The following is a 15005-nucleotide window of genomic DNA, read 5'->3' on the forward strand; positions in this document are numbered from 1 at the left end:
AGGCTTCACAGGCAAGCGCTTAACCGCTAAGCCATCTCTCCAGCCCAAGACTAAGTTTTTTAATGAAAACATTTCAAACTACGTGCATAAGCAGCTGAACATATGAAAATCAAGCTGAACACATGAAAATGTCTTCAAAGCAAATTCCTGTAAGTTATAACTAATTATTTCTGCTTCCTGGTACTGTAATGGTAGAAAATTCTGGATATGGTATATGTATTAATAATTTAATTTTGAAAGTTGCCAACATGCCAATGCAAATTATATATGCATTATACCTTCTATCTGCTTTCCTATTCTTTTGTAGAGAAACACACACTTAGTAAAATTCAGGCGTGTGCCTTAAAAGGCTAGACCACACTACTAATTCCTTCCCTTTTTTCCACCTACACTACACCTTCGGTTATAACTGAAAGTCTGGTTTGCACAAATCATGGTCTCAGGAAACACCCATTGTCTTACTATGATAGTTACATTCCATGTTAGGTTTGTTTGTTGACATTACTTTCTTTGTATGTTCATTTGTTCAGAATTTCTTCCCTTCTTTCTTTCCATGCTTACTATTTGGGTAATCATGCTGAGAAAACTAAAAGCAAGCTATATTCATATATAACTGTCATTAGGCTAACTGTTCATGGGTGATAGAAACTCAGTCTTCACATTAGGACTGACAGCAAGAAAAACAAAAACAAAAAAACAAGGATTGCCATATTTTATCTAGAAGTATAGGACATGAGACATTTAGTCTGCTATGAATTCAGATGATGCTGGCCTATTGAGTTGGTGTCCATGGTGTCGGGACTTGGCACTGTTTAGGTCATGGCTATGATCTGTAGGTTGTGTTTAGATTTCCACCTAGCTATACTAATGAGGCTTTATTCTCTATCTATACTTCTGGCGTAGGTGCCACACTTACAACTTTATCTGGTTGAGAACAGGTGGTAAACCTACAGCAACAAGCATCAGACTTCAATCCAGGTAAGAAATTTAAGTCACTAGGTACAATAATCATTTATTTTTAATAGGTCTAAAATAAAAAATTCAAGAACTTTTCCTAAATTAGATAATATGCTCATTTGCCTCTGCCACTGAAGACAATTATTTGACTCAGTATTTCTGAGATGGCAAGGCAATTTGAGCAATATGTTGCTGCTTTTGCGATAAGTTTTCATTGTGTTGCTAGCCTGGTCTCTCCTAGACTCAAAGGACACTGTCACAATGAAACACACACACATCATTGCTTCTGGTCATGGAGAAACTGTAAGTAGCAGAAAGGTCTGACTTTGACAGTCTATATATTCTTGGGTTGTAATTTTGAGGTAGAGTCTTATTCTAGCTCAACTTGACCTGCAGTTAACTAGGTTGTTTCAGGCTGACCTCAAAATCAGTGATCCGGGCTGGAGAGATGGCTTAGCGGTTAAGCGCTTGCCTGTGAAGCCAAGGGACCCTGGTTCAAGGCTTGGTTCCCCAGGTTCCACGTTAGCCAGATGCACAAGGGGGCGCACGCGTCTGGAGTTCGTTTGCAGTGGCTGGAAGCCCTGGTGCGCCCATTCTATCTCTCTCCCTTGATCTGTCTTTCTCTCTGTGTCTGTCGCTCTCAAATAAATAAATAAAAAATGAACAACAACAAAAAAAATCAGTGATCCTCCTACCTTGACCTTCTGAATGCTGGGATTAAAGATGTACACCACCATGCCCAGCTACAACCTCCCTCTTAATGCTGCCAACACATCATATGTAGCCAGTTTTGTTTTTAAATGATCTATAAGCTCAAAATATTTCTGATGTTTAATAATTATATTTGAAAGAGTTAAGTACATACATTGTGTCCTCCAATTTGCCAGTTGGCCCATAGATCCTAAGGCATTTACTGTGTGGTCCTTTAATACGAAGTTTTCTAGCTCCTGCTCTAAATTTTAAATAAGTAAATAAATATATATCTATATATGATATAAGTAAACCAAAGCAAAATGAATTGCACAGAATAACTCAGAACATGTTTCTAAATAAGCTTTAAGGTTTTAAATACCAATGTCAGTTCCTATACTCATTAGAAACTCACAATGAAAACACCTAGCTGATTTATAAAAATGTATATCCAAATAGGCAAACCATAAAGTATTATTTTTTAAAATATTTTATGTATTTAAAAGGAGAGAGAGAGAGAGAGATTGACACCAGGGCCTCCTGCTCCTGCAAATGAAACTCCAAACGCATGTGTCTTTTGTGCATCTGTCTTTATGTGGATTGGGGAATCAAACTCAGAACATCAGGCTTTCATGGAAGTACCTTTAACCACTAAGCTATCTCTTCAGCCCTCATAAAGCATTAGTATTAAAGGCCACTGTCTCATCGCCCACTCCTCCAAATTCCATTTCGCTCAAAATTATTGCTGTTGCAGTATAAGCTAAAAATATACCATCTTAAGTTCAAGGTAGTATTTCAGTGACTTCACTCAGTGCAGCTGAGTTCCTACAAGAAAATGTTGAATTACTTCCTTTCAGATTTTATTTCAGAAAAACACTGAAAGTAACCACACTACAGATTCACCATCATCTTAGGAATACAGTCTATGTCATATGTGATTGCCTACACAATTCCTCCAAGGCATCAACACAATGGAAGTAGGATGAATGAGCTCTGTCCCTTGACACGGAAGCTCTTCCATCCTATTCTAAAAACCATTTTACATGTGATTACAGGTATTATTCGCTTACTCTGCCCTCATTAAGTAGGCCAGGGATAGCTAGGTGTCACACTTCAGGTTTGAAGTGGTCCTCATAGAAAAATAACTGTTGCTAGTCTTTTAAAAATATTTACTCATTTATTTATAAAAAAGAAGGGGATGAAGGTAGACAGAAAGAGAATGGGTGTGCCAGGGCCTCTAGTCACCGCAAAGGAACTCCAGATGCATGCACCATCTTGTGAATTTGGCCTTATGTGGGTAATGGGGAATCAAATCTGGCTTTGCAGGCAAGCACCTCTAATTGCTGAGCCATCTCTTCAGCCCATGTTGCCAGTTTTATCAGAAGCAACTACAACCACTCATGAGACTCTCAAGATTGGGCCTATTTCCTTTCTTTCATAAGAGAAGGAGTGTAGGAAGGGTTGTCAGGTACCTCTGTGTCAGCTGTATGTAATGATGCACAAGGTCTTGTAGAAGACAATATATAAAGTGGAAAATCAAAGGATGGGAGCTCCATCTAAGCAGCTATGTCCATCCATGCTTGGATGAGACATTAAAAAAATATATATATATATATATTTGCAATGACACGGGGGGGGGGTCATAGAGGGAGCTAGCAAGCACCAGACCTCTTGCTGTTGCAAACAAACTCCAGAACATGCACCACTTTGTGCATCTGGCTTTACATGGGTACTAGGGAATTAAACCCAGGCCATCAAGTTTTGCTAGCAAGCCCCTTAACTGCTGAGCCATCTCTTCAGCCATAGATTTTTAAAAACTTTTATTTATTTATGAGACAGAGAGATTGGGCACAACACAGCCTCCAGCCACTGCAAACTAATTCCAGATGCATATACACCATGTGCATCTGTCATATATAGGTACTGGGGAATACAATCTGGGTCGTTAGGCTTTGCAGGAAAGTGTCTTAACTGCTAAACCATCTCTCTAGCCCCCTGGGAGACATTTTGATGCTATGGCTGCCTTAGAGTTTCCACACTTCTGTGAGTGACCCCCATCCATGCTAAGTAAGAAAGTCTAGGGCTGGAGAGATGGATTAGAAGTAATTCGCTTGCCTGTGAAGCTTAAGGATCCCGGTTCGAGGCTCCATTCCCCAAGACCCACGTTAGCCGTATGTATAAGGGGGCGCACGCATCTGGAGTTCATTTGCAGTGGCTGGAGGCCCTGGCACACCCATTCTCTCCGCCCCCCACCTCTTTCTCTCTCTGTCCATTGCTCCCAAATAAATAAATAAAATGAACAAAAAAATTTTTTTTTTAAAAAGGAAGTCTAATAACTCACTGGTTTGCCAGAGTGAATTGTGGCTTTTAGTCTGTTGGGGGTGCCCTGCCTGAAGGGAGCAAGTGCTTGTTAGTGTCTCCTGAGAAAAGAGTTCATGCAACAAGGGGTCTGTGCTCGTTTGATTCTGGTGTCCCCCATAAACTTAGGTGTTCTGGATGCTAGGTTCCCCAGCTGATGGCATTTGGAATTAAAGCCTCCTGGAGGCAGTGTATTGTTGGGGGCAGACTTATGGAATTATAGACATGTTTCCCCATGCCAGTGTTTGGTATACTCTCCTGTTCATGTTGCCCACCTTATGTTGGCCAGGGGGTGATGTCCACCCTCTGCTCATGCCATCATTTTCCCTGCCTTTGTGGAACTTCCCCTCAAGCCTGTGAGCCAAAATAAACCTCTTTTTTCCTACCATCTGCTCTTGGTTGGGTGATTTCTACCAGCAATGCAAACCTGAGTGTAACAGTGTCTGAATGAAGGATTTAGTTTTTTGAAATATAGGGTTCACAATATAAGAAGATAATGATTTACCAAATAAGTATATTACCCACATTAAACATTTATTTCAAAATAATCTAGCAAAATATTACAGTAAATAGAATAATCTTAAAAATCTTTTTAAAAGTACTGGTAAGAAGCTTGCTTCTTATAAAGATTTCTACATTGAGTTAAAATGCTTAAGCAATATAGTTATTAGTTACAATTTTAGGCCACTTAGCATCAAAACCATAAATACCTCTAGTAATGTGCTGCATATGCTAACCACTCAGGTCAACATTTTAAATTAGGGCCTTTTTTACCTTTAAAGTATAGCTAAATTGTTATTACTTTTATATTCCAAACTATTATGCAAATTTCAATACTATGCTATGTTTAGTCCAAAATATATTTTATATAATAAATTTTTATTACATTAGTTTTTCAGACACAATTAACTAATGTAAATATCACTACAAAGTAATCCATTTCTTCTTCTTCTATGGTTTTTCAAAACATTCTTTCTCTAGAAAAGGGAGAGTAGTGTTGTATAGATATAAGTCTTTTGGGTTTGGATCACATTAAATGGCTTTTTAATCTCTAAGAAGACATTTCCTTAAATTTGGAGGTTCCTACACTTGCACAGTTGCCTAGGTGCTCTGTATTTTTTGTTGCAGGGCTACTATGTTATTTTCTTAGTTACACATACACACTAGTAAGTAACTAAAATGTGTTCACAAAAACTAGATTTTACATATTAGTGTTTCCTTCATGAAGTCTGAATATTGAATCCAATCCTCTACGTAGATCGAGAAGATCCTTTTCATGCTGTGATAAAAACAAACAAAAAATAGACACCATTAACATTGAAAACAAAAACAAACCTCAGAGAAAATCAATTCGATTTTAGGGATTCACTTTGAAATAGCCCCTTTCATAAAGACTGTCTGTGAGCACTCACCGCACTCAGCCCCTCAGGTCCACATCTAGCTACCTACAGAATTCCATGAACACTAGAAACATTCAAGGTAATACTAAAAGGAGACATGCAGTCTTTCATATATTCATGTTGTTTTTTTTAGCTTCTAAAGTAAAAAACAAAATCTAGGAAACAATCGCATGAGATCAGCTAGGTGGCTTCTATGTACTCTGAGCTGCAGTAGCTTACTTGCAGTGTACTACTCATTGTGTACTGCTCAGCACATTAAAAAGCTTCACAGGGATATTAATATTCCTTGTAGGCAAATGTTAGTTCCCAGGTGTGCTTCCATCTTTGACAAAACTCTCAAACACATTTGTGTAAAAGCCATGCACTCTGGAATACACTTCACCTCAAAATGTCTACTAAACCTTTAGGAAGTCAACTAGTTTTATCTAAGTGAATGAAGTCTTATTATCTAAGAGGATACACATTCTTTCATGAAACCAGTCGGGGTAGCTTTGCTTTGCTATACTGCAGTGTTTAGAGACAGTGTGAGGAAGTTACTCCTTCAGATGATTTTTGATTTACAAGTTAGAAATTATTTTCCTTAAGAGGAATTCCTTATTTCAACTGTCCTCATTCTTTTACTATATCTAGATTCCCATTAGTTATTCTGGCCTTCTCCTAACTGCAAAAGAAAAGAAAACCATTACAAGACAAAAGCAGCCAAATGTGATGGTATATGCCTTTAATCTCACTGGTCTGGTGGGAGTTTGAGGCCAGTCTGGGCTCTAAAACAAGACCCTCCTCCACCAAACAAGACAGACAAAAGGTACAAATGCCAGAGTGTTGCATTTGAGAAAAACTAAAGGAGCTGAATTACCATTTCTTGAAGAAGCCTTTCTTGAAGCAGTTTCATGTTTTCTTTCACCGAACTCATCTGTAAATCAAATATTCCCCCCCACCATGAAATTCATCATCAAGTTTTTACAGCAAAAAGACATATTAGACTTAGTAACTAATTTCAAGGTTGCAGGTTAAATATATAAAATTTATACCTTAGATGTAAAAATGGCTTCTTCATGATCAGTGTTAAAGACAGAAATTTTATCCAGGGAAGTCATCAAAAGATGAATCCTAACAAGTAAAACAATGAGTTAACTGGCTTTATCAGTTCAAATTAAATTCCTATAGCACAGCATATGCAATTTTCACCTATAAACTTCTTTATTTTAAAACCCAATTTTATGGACTATAGTTATTTAGGATGGACATACTGACCTCTCTCGATCATTTTTGTGATAAGCTCTGAGCTTCTCCAATGTCTTTTCCCCAAAGTCCTAAATTTTAAGATATAAGAACTAGTTGTACTATAATATGATAAAAATTACAACATAATGAAAACCTTATGGCAACATAATTAGCAAAATAAATTCAGCATTACAGTAGAATTAGTATATTTCCATTATTCCAAATTTAATTAAATTAGCTATATGATAATAATAATGTATGTAGTATATAGTTTCGCAGATCAAAAGTAAAATCTCTCATGATGACTCCCACATTACTAAAGACACCCACTATAAAGTTACTCATGATTTAAAAGTTTAAATAAAGGTGATTTAAGGTACGTGTTCTAAAGAACAAAATACTATAGAATATTCTCTCAAAGAAGAAAGTAAATGGAAGCCATAAGTACAGTTGTTTAAGGTCAAGATTTTTAAAATTAGTTTTTAATTCTAAAAAGCACAAACCAGCAATTCCTTCTCTAAATCTTTCATAGACTGTGCATCTTTTTCATGTTTCTTCATCTCATCTATGATGATTAAGTGGAATTTTTCAAGTTTATCAGCCCTATCAAAGAGATGAAATGAGATTAATCTTTGAAACTAGGGACCTGTTCAAGAGGACTGAATGCAGGGCACTCAGCAGTGACTGTGACTTGCATTACATACCTGAGCTCTACAACTTCATGGTTCAGAGTTTTCATATGATCCTCAATCATTGTGCAAGTCTGGTTCATAAAGTCATCCAGAATTTTATGTTGGGTCTGAAAAATAGTTATTTCTAACTGGAAATGTCTTTCCAAAATAACAGCCTTACAAAAAATTGTTATTACAAACCCTTAAGAGTGGCTAAGAAAAAAATTAGTAATGTGAAAATTAAAACCCAATTAAATTACTTAAGGTAAAGCTTTTATAAATAAGCTTATGGCTAATTCTATTGATACATCTAATGGTTAAATTTACTAATTACATTCATAAGAACACAACATTTAAAGTATTTATAAAAATTGCTAGCATTTATAGTTCTCAAGAACATTGCCTAAAAGGAAGTCCAAATTAGCTACAGATACTAACAGAATATATAAGTCAGATATTCTCTTCTCAAAGTAGACTGACCATGAGCAAATCAAATCTAAATATGAGGTGGTATAAACAATTTCAGATTTTACCCTTGCACAGAAGGAAAAAAAAAAAGAAATCAAGAATGGAGGTTGATAATACATGCTGAAAAAAGTATTATTTGTTTAAAGCTGGGCAGAACGAATACAGGCATACATATACACATGAGACAAAAAATATAGCAGGGAGAATACTCATCATAATTAATGACTGTTTAAGCATGAACTTTTGCATATGTCATCTTTGGAGCCTCATAAACCAAAGGACACAAGCACAGAGTCAGCCAAATCAAGCTGGGAGTGTGAAACACTAGTAAGCTACTCTTGCCAATGATTACTTCTGAGATAGAAAGGTCTAAAGTCAAGGCCTGAAACAAAAACTGCTTAGGAATAAAAAAAAATTATAGAATAGAGCTGAAATATTAAAATTAAAAAAACAAGCCAAAACAAATAATTAGTAGAAAAATACAGAATATGGATAATGAATAGATTTTTAGAAGTGAGAGAAACTCAACTTATAAGAATTTTTAAAATTTTTATTTATTTGAAAGAGATAGAGAAAGAGGCAGATAGAAAGAGAGAAAAGGTGTGCCAGGGCCATTAGTCATTGCAAATAACCTCCAGACACATGTACTACCTTATGCATTTTGCTTACGTTGGTCCTGAGGAGTCAAAACCTGGGTCCTTTGGCTTTGCCAGCAAGCACCTTAACTGCTAAGCCATCTCTCCAGCCCCAAGAGGCATGATTTAACCTGATAGTTATTCTAATTTCTCACACATGCAAATTCAGATGCAGGACTGTTGTGTTGGTTAAAGGTCAAACAAGCCATCAGCATAGTATTCAGTATAAATTAACTTAAATGTTAACTCACATCCATTTTCCTTTTATAGTCTGAGTTGATGGCCTTAGAAATCATCCGTGCATCTGTTAAGTCATATTGCCAGTCTTCAGAAATAGGAAAGTTTGGTGTGATACTTTCAGACACTAAAAAACAAAGACAATCAGCTAAAGTTAAAATACACACCATTATATTGTTTTTTACAGCGTGGAAGACTGGTTGGGAAGAAATGTAATGGAACCCTTTGGAAATGAGGGAAACAATCTTGTTATCAGGATTAGGGTGGAGATCACAAATGCTATATGCATTTGCCAAGAGTTACTTGAAATGTTTTATACTGCGTATAAAGTATGCCTCTTTAAAATTAAGAACATATATTTTCAGTTCATATTTGAATTTCTCTGAAAGTCCACAGCTGGGTTGCTGGTTTGCTGGACTCATGAATTTAGAGTGGTAAACATGAAATAAGGTAAAAGATATTCAGAATGCATTGTTACAAATTTAGCTTTGTCATTACACTAAGAACAAAATATCTTTATGAATGAATTCAAAAGCAGACATTATATTTTATAATTTTTAAATGAATTTATTACTTAAAGTGTTTTTCTATGGCTATGAAGGCAAAAGTGACAACTTTACAATAGAGCATGTTGGGACTATTTTAAACTACTTTGTGTTATTATCAAGAAAACTTATTGACATAATCAAGATTTTGGTAAAATTTAAATGTAGTAAATATTGGCAGAATCATGAGGGGACTCTCTAAGAACCAAGCCACTTACTACAGCATATTCATAGAGATTTTTTAAATTCTTCTTAACATACAAGAATTAGGTTTCATTATAGCATATTTATAAAAAAAACTTGTTTTTGTTTTCCTTGCTCTCCTCTTTTCTCACTCTTCTCCCTTCCTCTTGTCCTCTCCTACCTCACAGCTTTCATGCCATAAGTGTTTTTATGTCCCCTTTCTTTCTGTTTGTGAAAAAGTATTATTCATCCTGAACTCATCTAGATGTTTGTACAAATAATTTTTTGTGGATAACACCATTCACAATCTAAAAAACCACACTGAAAATAAATGCATTCTGATCCAGGACTTTGATATGCCTACTTTTGATGGAGTGATAATTCGCACCTTCTGTTTGACAGACTCTTCCATGAAGCAACTGAGCTCTTCCTTCAGACTCTTCCTCTTCATCAAAATCACTTAGATAATCTTCTATGTACATGTGTTTATGACTATGATGATGACTGGGGCCTTAGAAACCATTAAAAATTAATTAATAGTGCTATTTTTTTTATTTAAAATACTCAATATTTCTTTGCTTTTATTAAAAAGTCTGTTTAAATATTGTACTTTAAACAATTATGTTAAATTATATAGTTCTGACAGTAACGAAATTGAATCATGATATGACTTGAAATACATAATTCAGGAAATATCATAGTAATAAGTGATTTCTTTTAGAAAAGTAAAACCATGTCTACAAACCTGACACATGAGTATTGTCACTGGTCATGTCAACCCATATTTTCTCTCTTCTTTCACTGGACATAGATAATGGAGATGCTGCATGGCTTTCCTAAAATATTAGAAATTAGAAAAAAAATACTATACTCTTAGATTTGTCTTTGTCTTTATCAAACCATGAAGCCAAACAGTATCAGTTCCTTTTTCAGAATGCCTTACTTCTCTCCTTGGGTTTTCATCTTAACATCACTATGAATGAACCTAGGTGCTGAATTACTATGAATTCTCTATTCATATTTTGGGCTATTTTGTAAAAACCTTTATTTTATTTTTAATCAAAGACAAAAAGTGTGTGTGATGGGACGGGTGGGTGTATGAGCATGCTAGGGCCTATTGCTGCTGCAAATGAGCTCCAGATACATGTGTCACTTGGTGCATCTGGCTGTACATGGGTACTGTGGAACAAACCCGGGCTGTCAGGCTTCATAAGTAAACACTTTTAACTACTGAATCATCTCTCCAGCCCCCAGCTGGCTTTTCTGTTTCATGTTCCTGCTTTTCAGTTTTTCCTTGTGTAGGTTGTCATTTCTTTCAAAAAATGTCATTTCTTTCAGAAAACGAGGAGTCACAGAAAGATTTTTCATGGAAGCCACATTTTCACATGTCAGCTTTATGTTTTACTATTTAAGCATAGTTAGTTCTTTTCTGCATGTGATGTGAGTGCATGAGTATATGTGTTCATATGCAGTAGTACATGTTTGTGAAGGTACAAGTACACATGTGTGCACAGGCCAGAGGTTGATGTTAGATGTCTTTCTCAATCACTGTCCACCTTTTTTTTTTTTTTAAAAAAAAGATATTGTAATTATTTATTTAACACAGATAGAGAGAAAAAGGTAGAGACAGCGAGAGAGACAGAGACAAAAGAGAAACAGAGAGAATGGGTGCAACAAGGCCTCTAGCCTCTAGCAATGAACTCCACACACATATGAAACCTTGTGCATCTATCTGGCTTACTTGGGTCCTGGGGAATCAGTCCTGGGAAATGGAACCTGTGTCGTTAGGGTTCACAGGCAAACACCTTAACCACTAAGCCATCTCTCTAGCCCTCCACCTTATTTTTTGAGCAAAATTCTTTTACTGAACCTTGATCTCAGTTATGTGGCTAGACAAACTATGCAGTAAGCCTCAGAGACACTTTTGTCTGTCTCTCAGCTCTGGGCTCACAGGAATGTGCTGCCAACCTAGCATTTACATGAATGCTAGGAATCCAAACTCAGGTTTTTATGCTTGTGTAGTAAAGCACTTACTCAAAAATCCATCTCCCCAGTCCTCACGATATAGATTGTGTGTGTGTGTGTGTGTGTGTGTGTGTGTGTGTGTGTGTGTGTGTATGCATACCAGAATCTCTGCTGCTGTAAATTAATGCTTGTCAGTGGTGGCTGAGGAGTTGAACACCTGGCCAGCAGGTTTTGACCAGAAAGCATCTTAACTGATGAGCCAGCTCCCTAGCCCCTAGGGATTTTTTCTTTAAGTTAGCAACTTTTACTTAAGTTATCATTTTTTCTTTATTTTATCTATATGTCCTCATTCATCCACATAAGTTCTAATTTAAGTCTCAACCCAACTTGTTTTAAAATTTTATCTTCATGTTATGTGTTTTATAGGTTATTAAAATATTTTTATTGATAATGTATTTTTCTGTTAGCAAAAAGCTCAATCAACCAAATTCACATCACACACATGTAGAAAACAATATCTTATAGACATGTAATCCAGGGACTTAGCAACCATATTTTCACTATTTTATAAGCTTACTACTAGCCTCGTCTTAAATTTTGACATTTCTCTTCAGTAAGCCATTCTACATGTTAGACATCAGTAACAGCAATTGAAAAGGATTAAGTGGTGCAATTACCACTAAAGGCTAGCAATTTGATTCTTACAAGAATCATTTCAATTTAAGGAAGCTTTGAAAATTATGGCATATTTCTTCTTTTGCTTTGTGTGTATGGTTTTCAGTACTATTAGGAGATTCAATCTCCAACTATTACTCTCACATCCAAATAGCTATTAGTTTCAGGTTTCTTATGTAAGTGCTACAGAATTTACATTTTTCTGTTCACAACAGTATGAATGGGACATGAATGTATAAGATATACAGACATCCAAACAAAGTTAGAGAAGCATTTAAAGCCAGTAAAAAGTCAAATAAAGTAACAGGAAACATCAAACCTACTTAAATTTTGAGTTGTTAATTCAGTGCTGATTCAATACCCACATATATATTAAAATAATTAAATTACTCATATTAAATAATTAATACACACATATACATACACATATCCTTAGACAAATAGAGCATTAACTCAATGACAAGGATAACTCAAAACCCACGGATAACAATGCCTGCTGTGTCACTTCTATGTTCCAGGGGCCAAGTCACCTTATAACAAGGAGAACAATATGAAGCCGAAGAGGTAGAACAGCAAATGCAAAACCTATAGTAGTTTATATGACTGTACAGAAAATTGAATTATGACAGAATTGCTCAATCTGTTTGAAGCCCAAAGGATTTTATCACAAGTCTCAGATGCCAGGCATACAGCATGTGATGCCTGCTCTGTTGTTTTCTGTCTTGTATTGGTCTAAACTTTCCTTACTATGCCTCCATTATTTCTTTTTGGAATGGGCATGTTTATTCAGTAATATTATTTTTGCTGGCTATAATTTGTGTTTTGTTTTTATAGGGCTCACAGTGAAGAGACTATCTTGAGTCTCAGGTGAGACTTGGAACTTCTGAAACCGTAATGAGACTGATAAAGACTATGGAAACTTTTAAAGTTCGACTGAATGCATTTTACATCCTGAAATGACCATGATTCTATGGAGGGCTAAGGATGGAATGTGGTAAAAATGTCCCCTAATAGCCTCATGTGTTGAATGCTTTGTACCCTGCTGGTAGCAATTTGAGATGGTTGTGGAGACTTTGGGAGATGAAGCCTTACTGGAGGTGGGGAATCACTAGGGGTAGACCTTGAAGTTTATTAGTCTAGCCCACTGGGTGTTTTAGACTAGCTTGGTCTTGCTGCTTCCTCTCAGGTGATGTTATAAGATGTGGCACTTTGCTCTCTGCTCTTGCCATGCTTTTCCCACTATAACAAATCTTTCCCTTGACACCAGAAACCCAAATAAACCTCTTTTTCCCCCTTATATCTGCTTCCCACCAGGTCCCTGCAATGAAAAAGTAACTACTATAGTATCCCAGGCTGCCTTTGAATTTGTAATCTTCCTGCATTAGCCTCCTGAGTGCTGGGATTATAGGTTTGGACCACCTTACCAACCTGGCTGAGAAAGATCAGATCAAACTGCCTGAAAATTTGGTAAGTTTTATTACATTCTATCATTTGTCATGTGGAACTTGTCAATTCAAGTAAGGGAAAAGATGATTCACATTAGTAAAACAATGTCAACAATCAATATAGAGTATCTAAAAACGTTATTTCTGTAAATTTATAAGAAAAATCAAACAATGCAATTAAAAAATTAGAAAACATTAACAGGGCTGGAGATGTAGCTTAGTGGTGAAATATTTGCCTATTATGTGCAGAGCCCTTCTTGAGTCCTTGGGTTGAGTCCCTAAATTCAGTCCCTGTACTAAAAATAAAAATAGGCAATTTACATAATTGCCAAAAAGAAATAAAATCAATGTCTTATGAAAGTACTCACTGGTGAACGTAACCATAAAAATCCAGATTAAAGACAAAACATTACAGGCACCAGATTGGCAAAAAGATCTGGTAACACCCAGCTAGTTATAAGTGTGGAGTGTGTGATAACTCTATCACATAGTACTGAGCAAGCAACCTAGTACAACTACTTTATAAAGCAAATTTCCTAAACCTTATTAAGGGTCAACAGTAAACAGAGGAGAGAATGGCACATATGTAGCTCTACACATGAAAATGTAGAATTTAAAATTCCATGTAGGAAAGACTTTAAAGAAGGTATATGTAATTATCTAGGTATACACATTTGTAAAGATGAGATCTGAAAAATTTAAAAAGATAACAGTACAAGAAATGATGATAATACAATATTGATGAAGAATCATGGGACAAAATAGTTTGAATCCCGGCTGACAAATTGTGGTGTGTAGGAAGTAAGTCTTACAAAGGTACCTCGAGTTTTTAAAAATTTATTGTAGGTAGGGTTTAGACATCTTTATCTGTGCTTTAAAATGCAACTGTACTCTGAACTGTTTGACATACTGGGAGTTTCATTTAAGGTTTTGTTTGAGGCCTGGAGAGAAGGCTTAGTGGTTAAAGCACTTGCCTGCCAAGCCTAAGGAGGTTTGATTGCCCAGTACCCCATGTAAGCCAGATACACAAAGTGGCATAAGCTTCTGGAATTCATTTTCAGTGGCTGGAGACCCTGGCACACCCATTCTCTCATCTCTCTACTCTGTACCTCTCTATGCTTCCAAATAAATAAATTAATATAACAAATCTAAAAATGATTTTGTTTGAAAAATATTCTCTGTGACAACTACTGAAGGCTTTCTAGCACATTTAGTTATAGATGGTAGGAGAGAAGACTGATTGTATCCACAGTCCCATCACTATATTACATGTGTGTTTCATAGTCATTTTACATATTTTACTTTTCTTCACTTTTTTTTGCAGGTCTTCGTGTCTGCTAAACAAGTCCTCTGTCACTGAGCTACAACTCTCAAGCCCTACACAGTCATTAAGTCCATTTTATATGCAATGGTTGGTGCATGTTGAAAAGAAAGTATTTTACTCCCTAGGTGTCAGATATGTTTGCATAATTTGGTCTACTTGATTCTTATTATCCCAATCTACAAAAGAGAAAAATACAGAGATTATTTCTAGTTAGCAAATAGTATAGCC

The 15005-nt window shown here is 35.9% G+C and overlaps 1 protein-coding gene across 1 annotated transcript in view; it reads right to left on the reverse strand.

Annotated features, from left to right (window-relative positions):
* Positions 1-5156: 5156 nt before the first annotated feature.
* The window catches only part of Sycp2 (synaptonemal complex protein 2), a 50387-nt gene continuing 40538 nt past the window's right edge, over positions 5157-15005 (reverse strand). The window contains exons 34-42 of the mRNA XM_045157077.1: positions 10114-10204; positions 9757-9879; positions 8655-8767; positions 7334-7428; positions 7133-7232; positions 6660-6718; positions 6437-6515; positions 6262-6318; positions 5157-5284 (exon numbers count right to left, since the gene is read on the reverse strand). Of these exons, the coding sequence (XP_045013012.1) occupies positions 5207-5284; positions 6262-6318; positions 6437-6515; positions 6660-6718; positions 7133-7232; positions 7334-7428; positions 8655-8767; positions 9757-9879; positions 10114-10204 (795 nt within the window). The 3' untranslated portion in view covers positions 5157-5206. The remainder of the gene's footprint in view (positions 5285-6261; positions 6319-6436; positions 6516-6659; positions 6719-7132; positions 7233-7333; positions 7429-8654; positions 8768-9756; positions 9880-10113; positions 10205-15005) is intronic.

The sequence above is a fragment of the Jaculus jaculus genome, chromosome 8, assembly GCF_020740685.1.
Source record: "Jaculus jaculus isolate mJacJac1 chromosome 8, mJacJac1.mat.Y.cur, whole genome shotgun sequence".
In the NCBI taxonomy this organism is placed as follows: Eukaryota; Metazoa; Chordata; class Mammalia; order Rodentia; family Dipodidae; genus Jaculus; species Jaculus jaculus.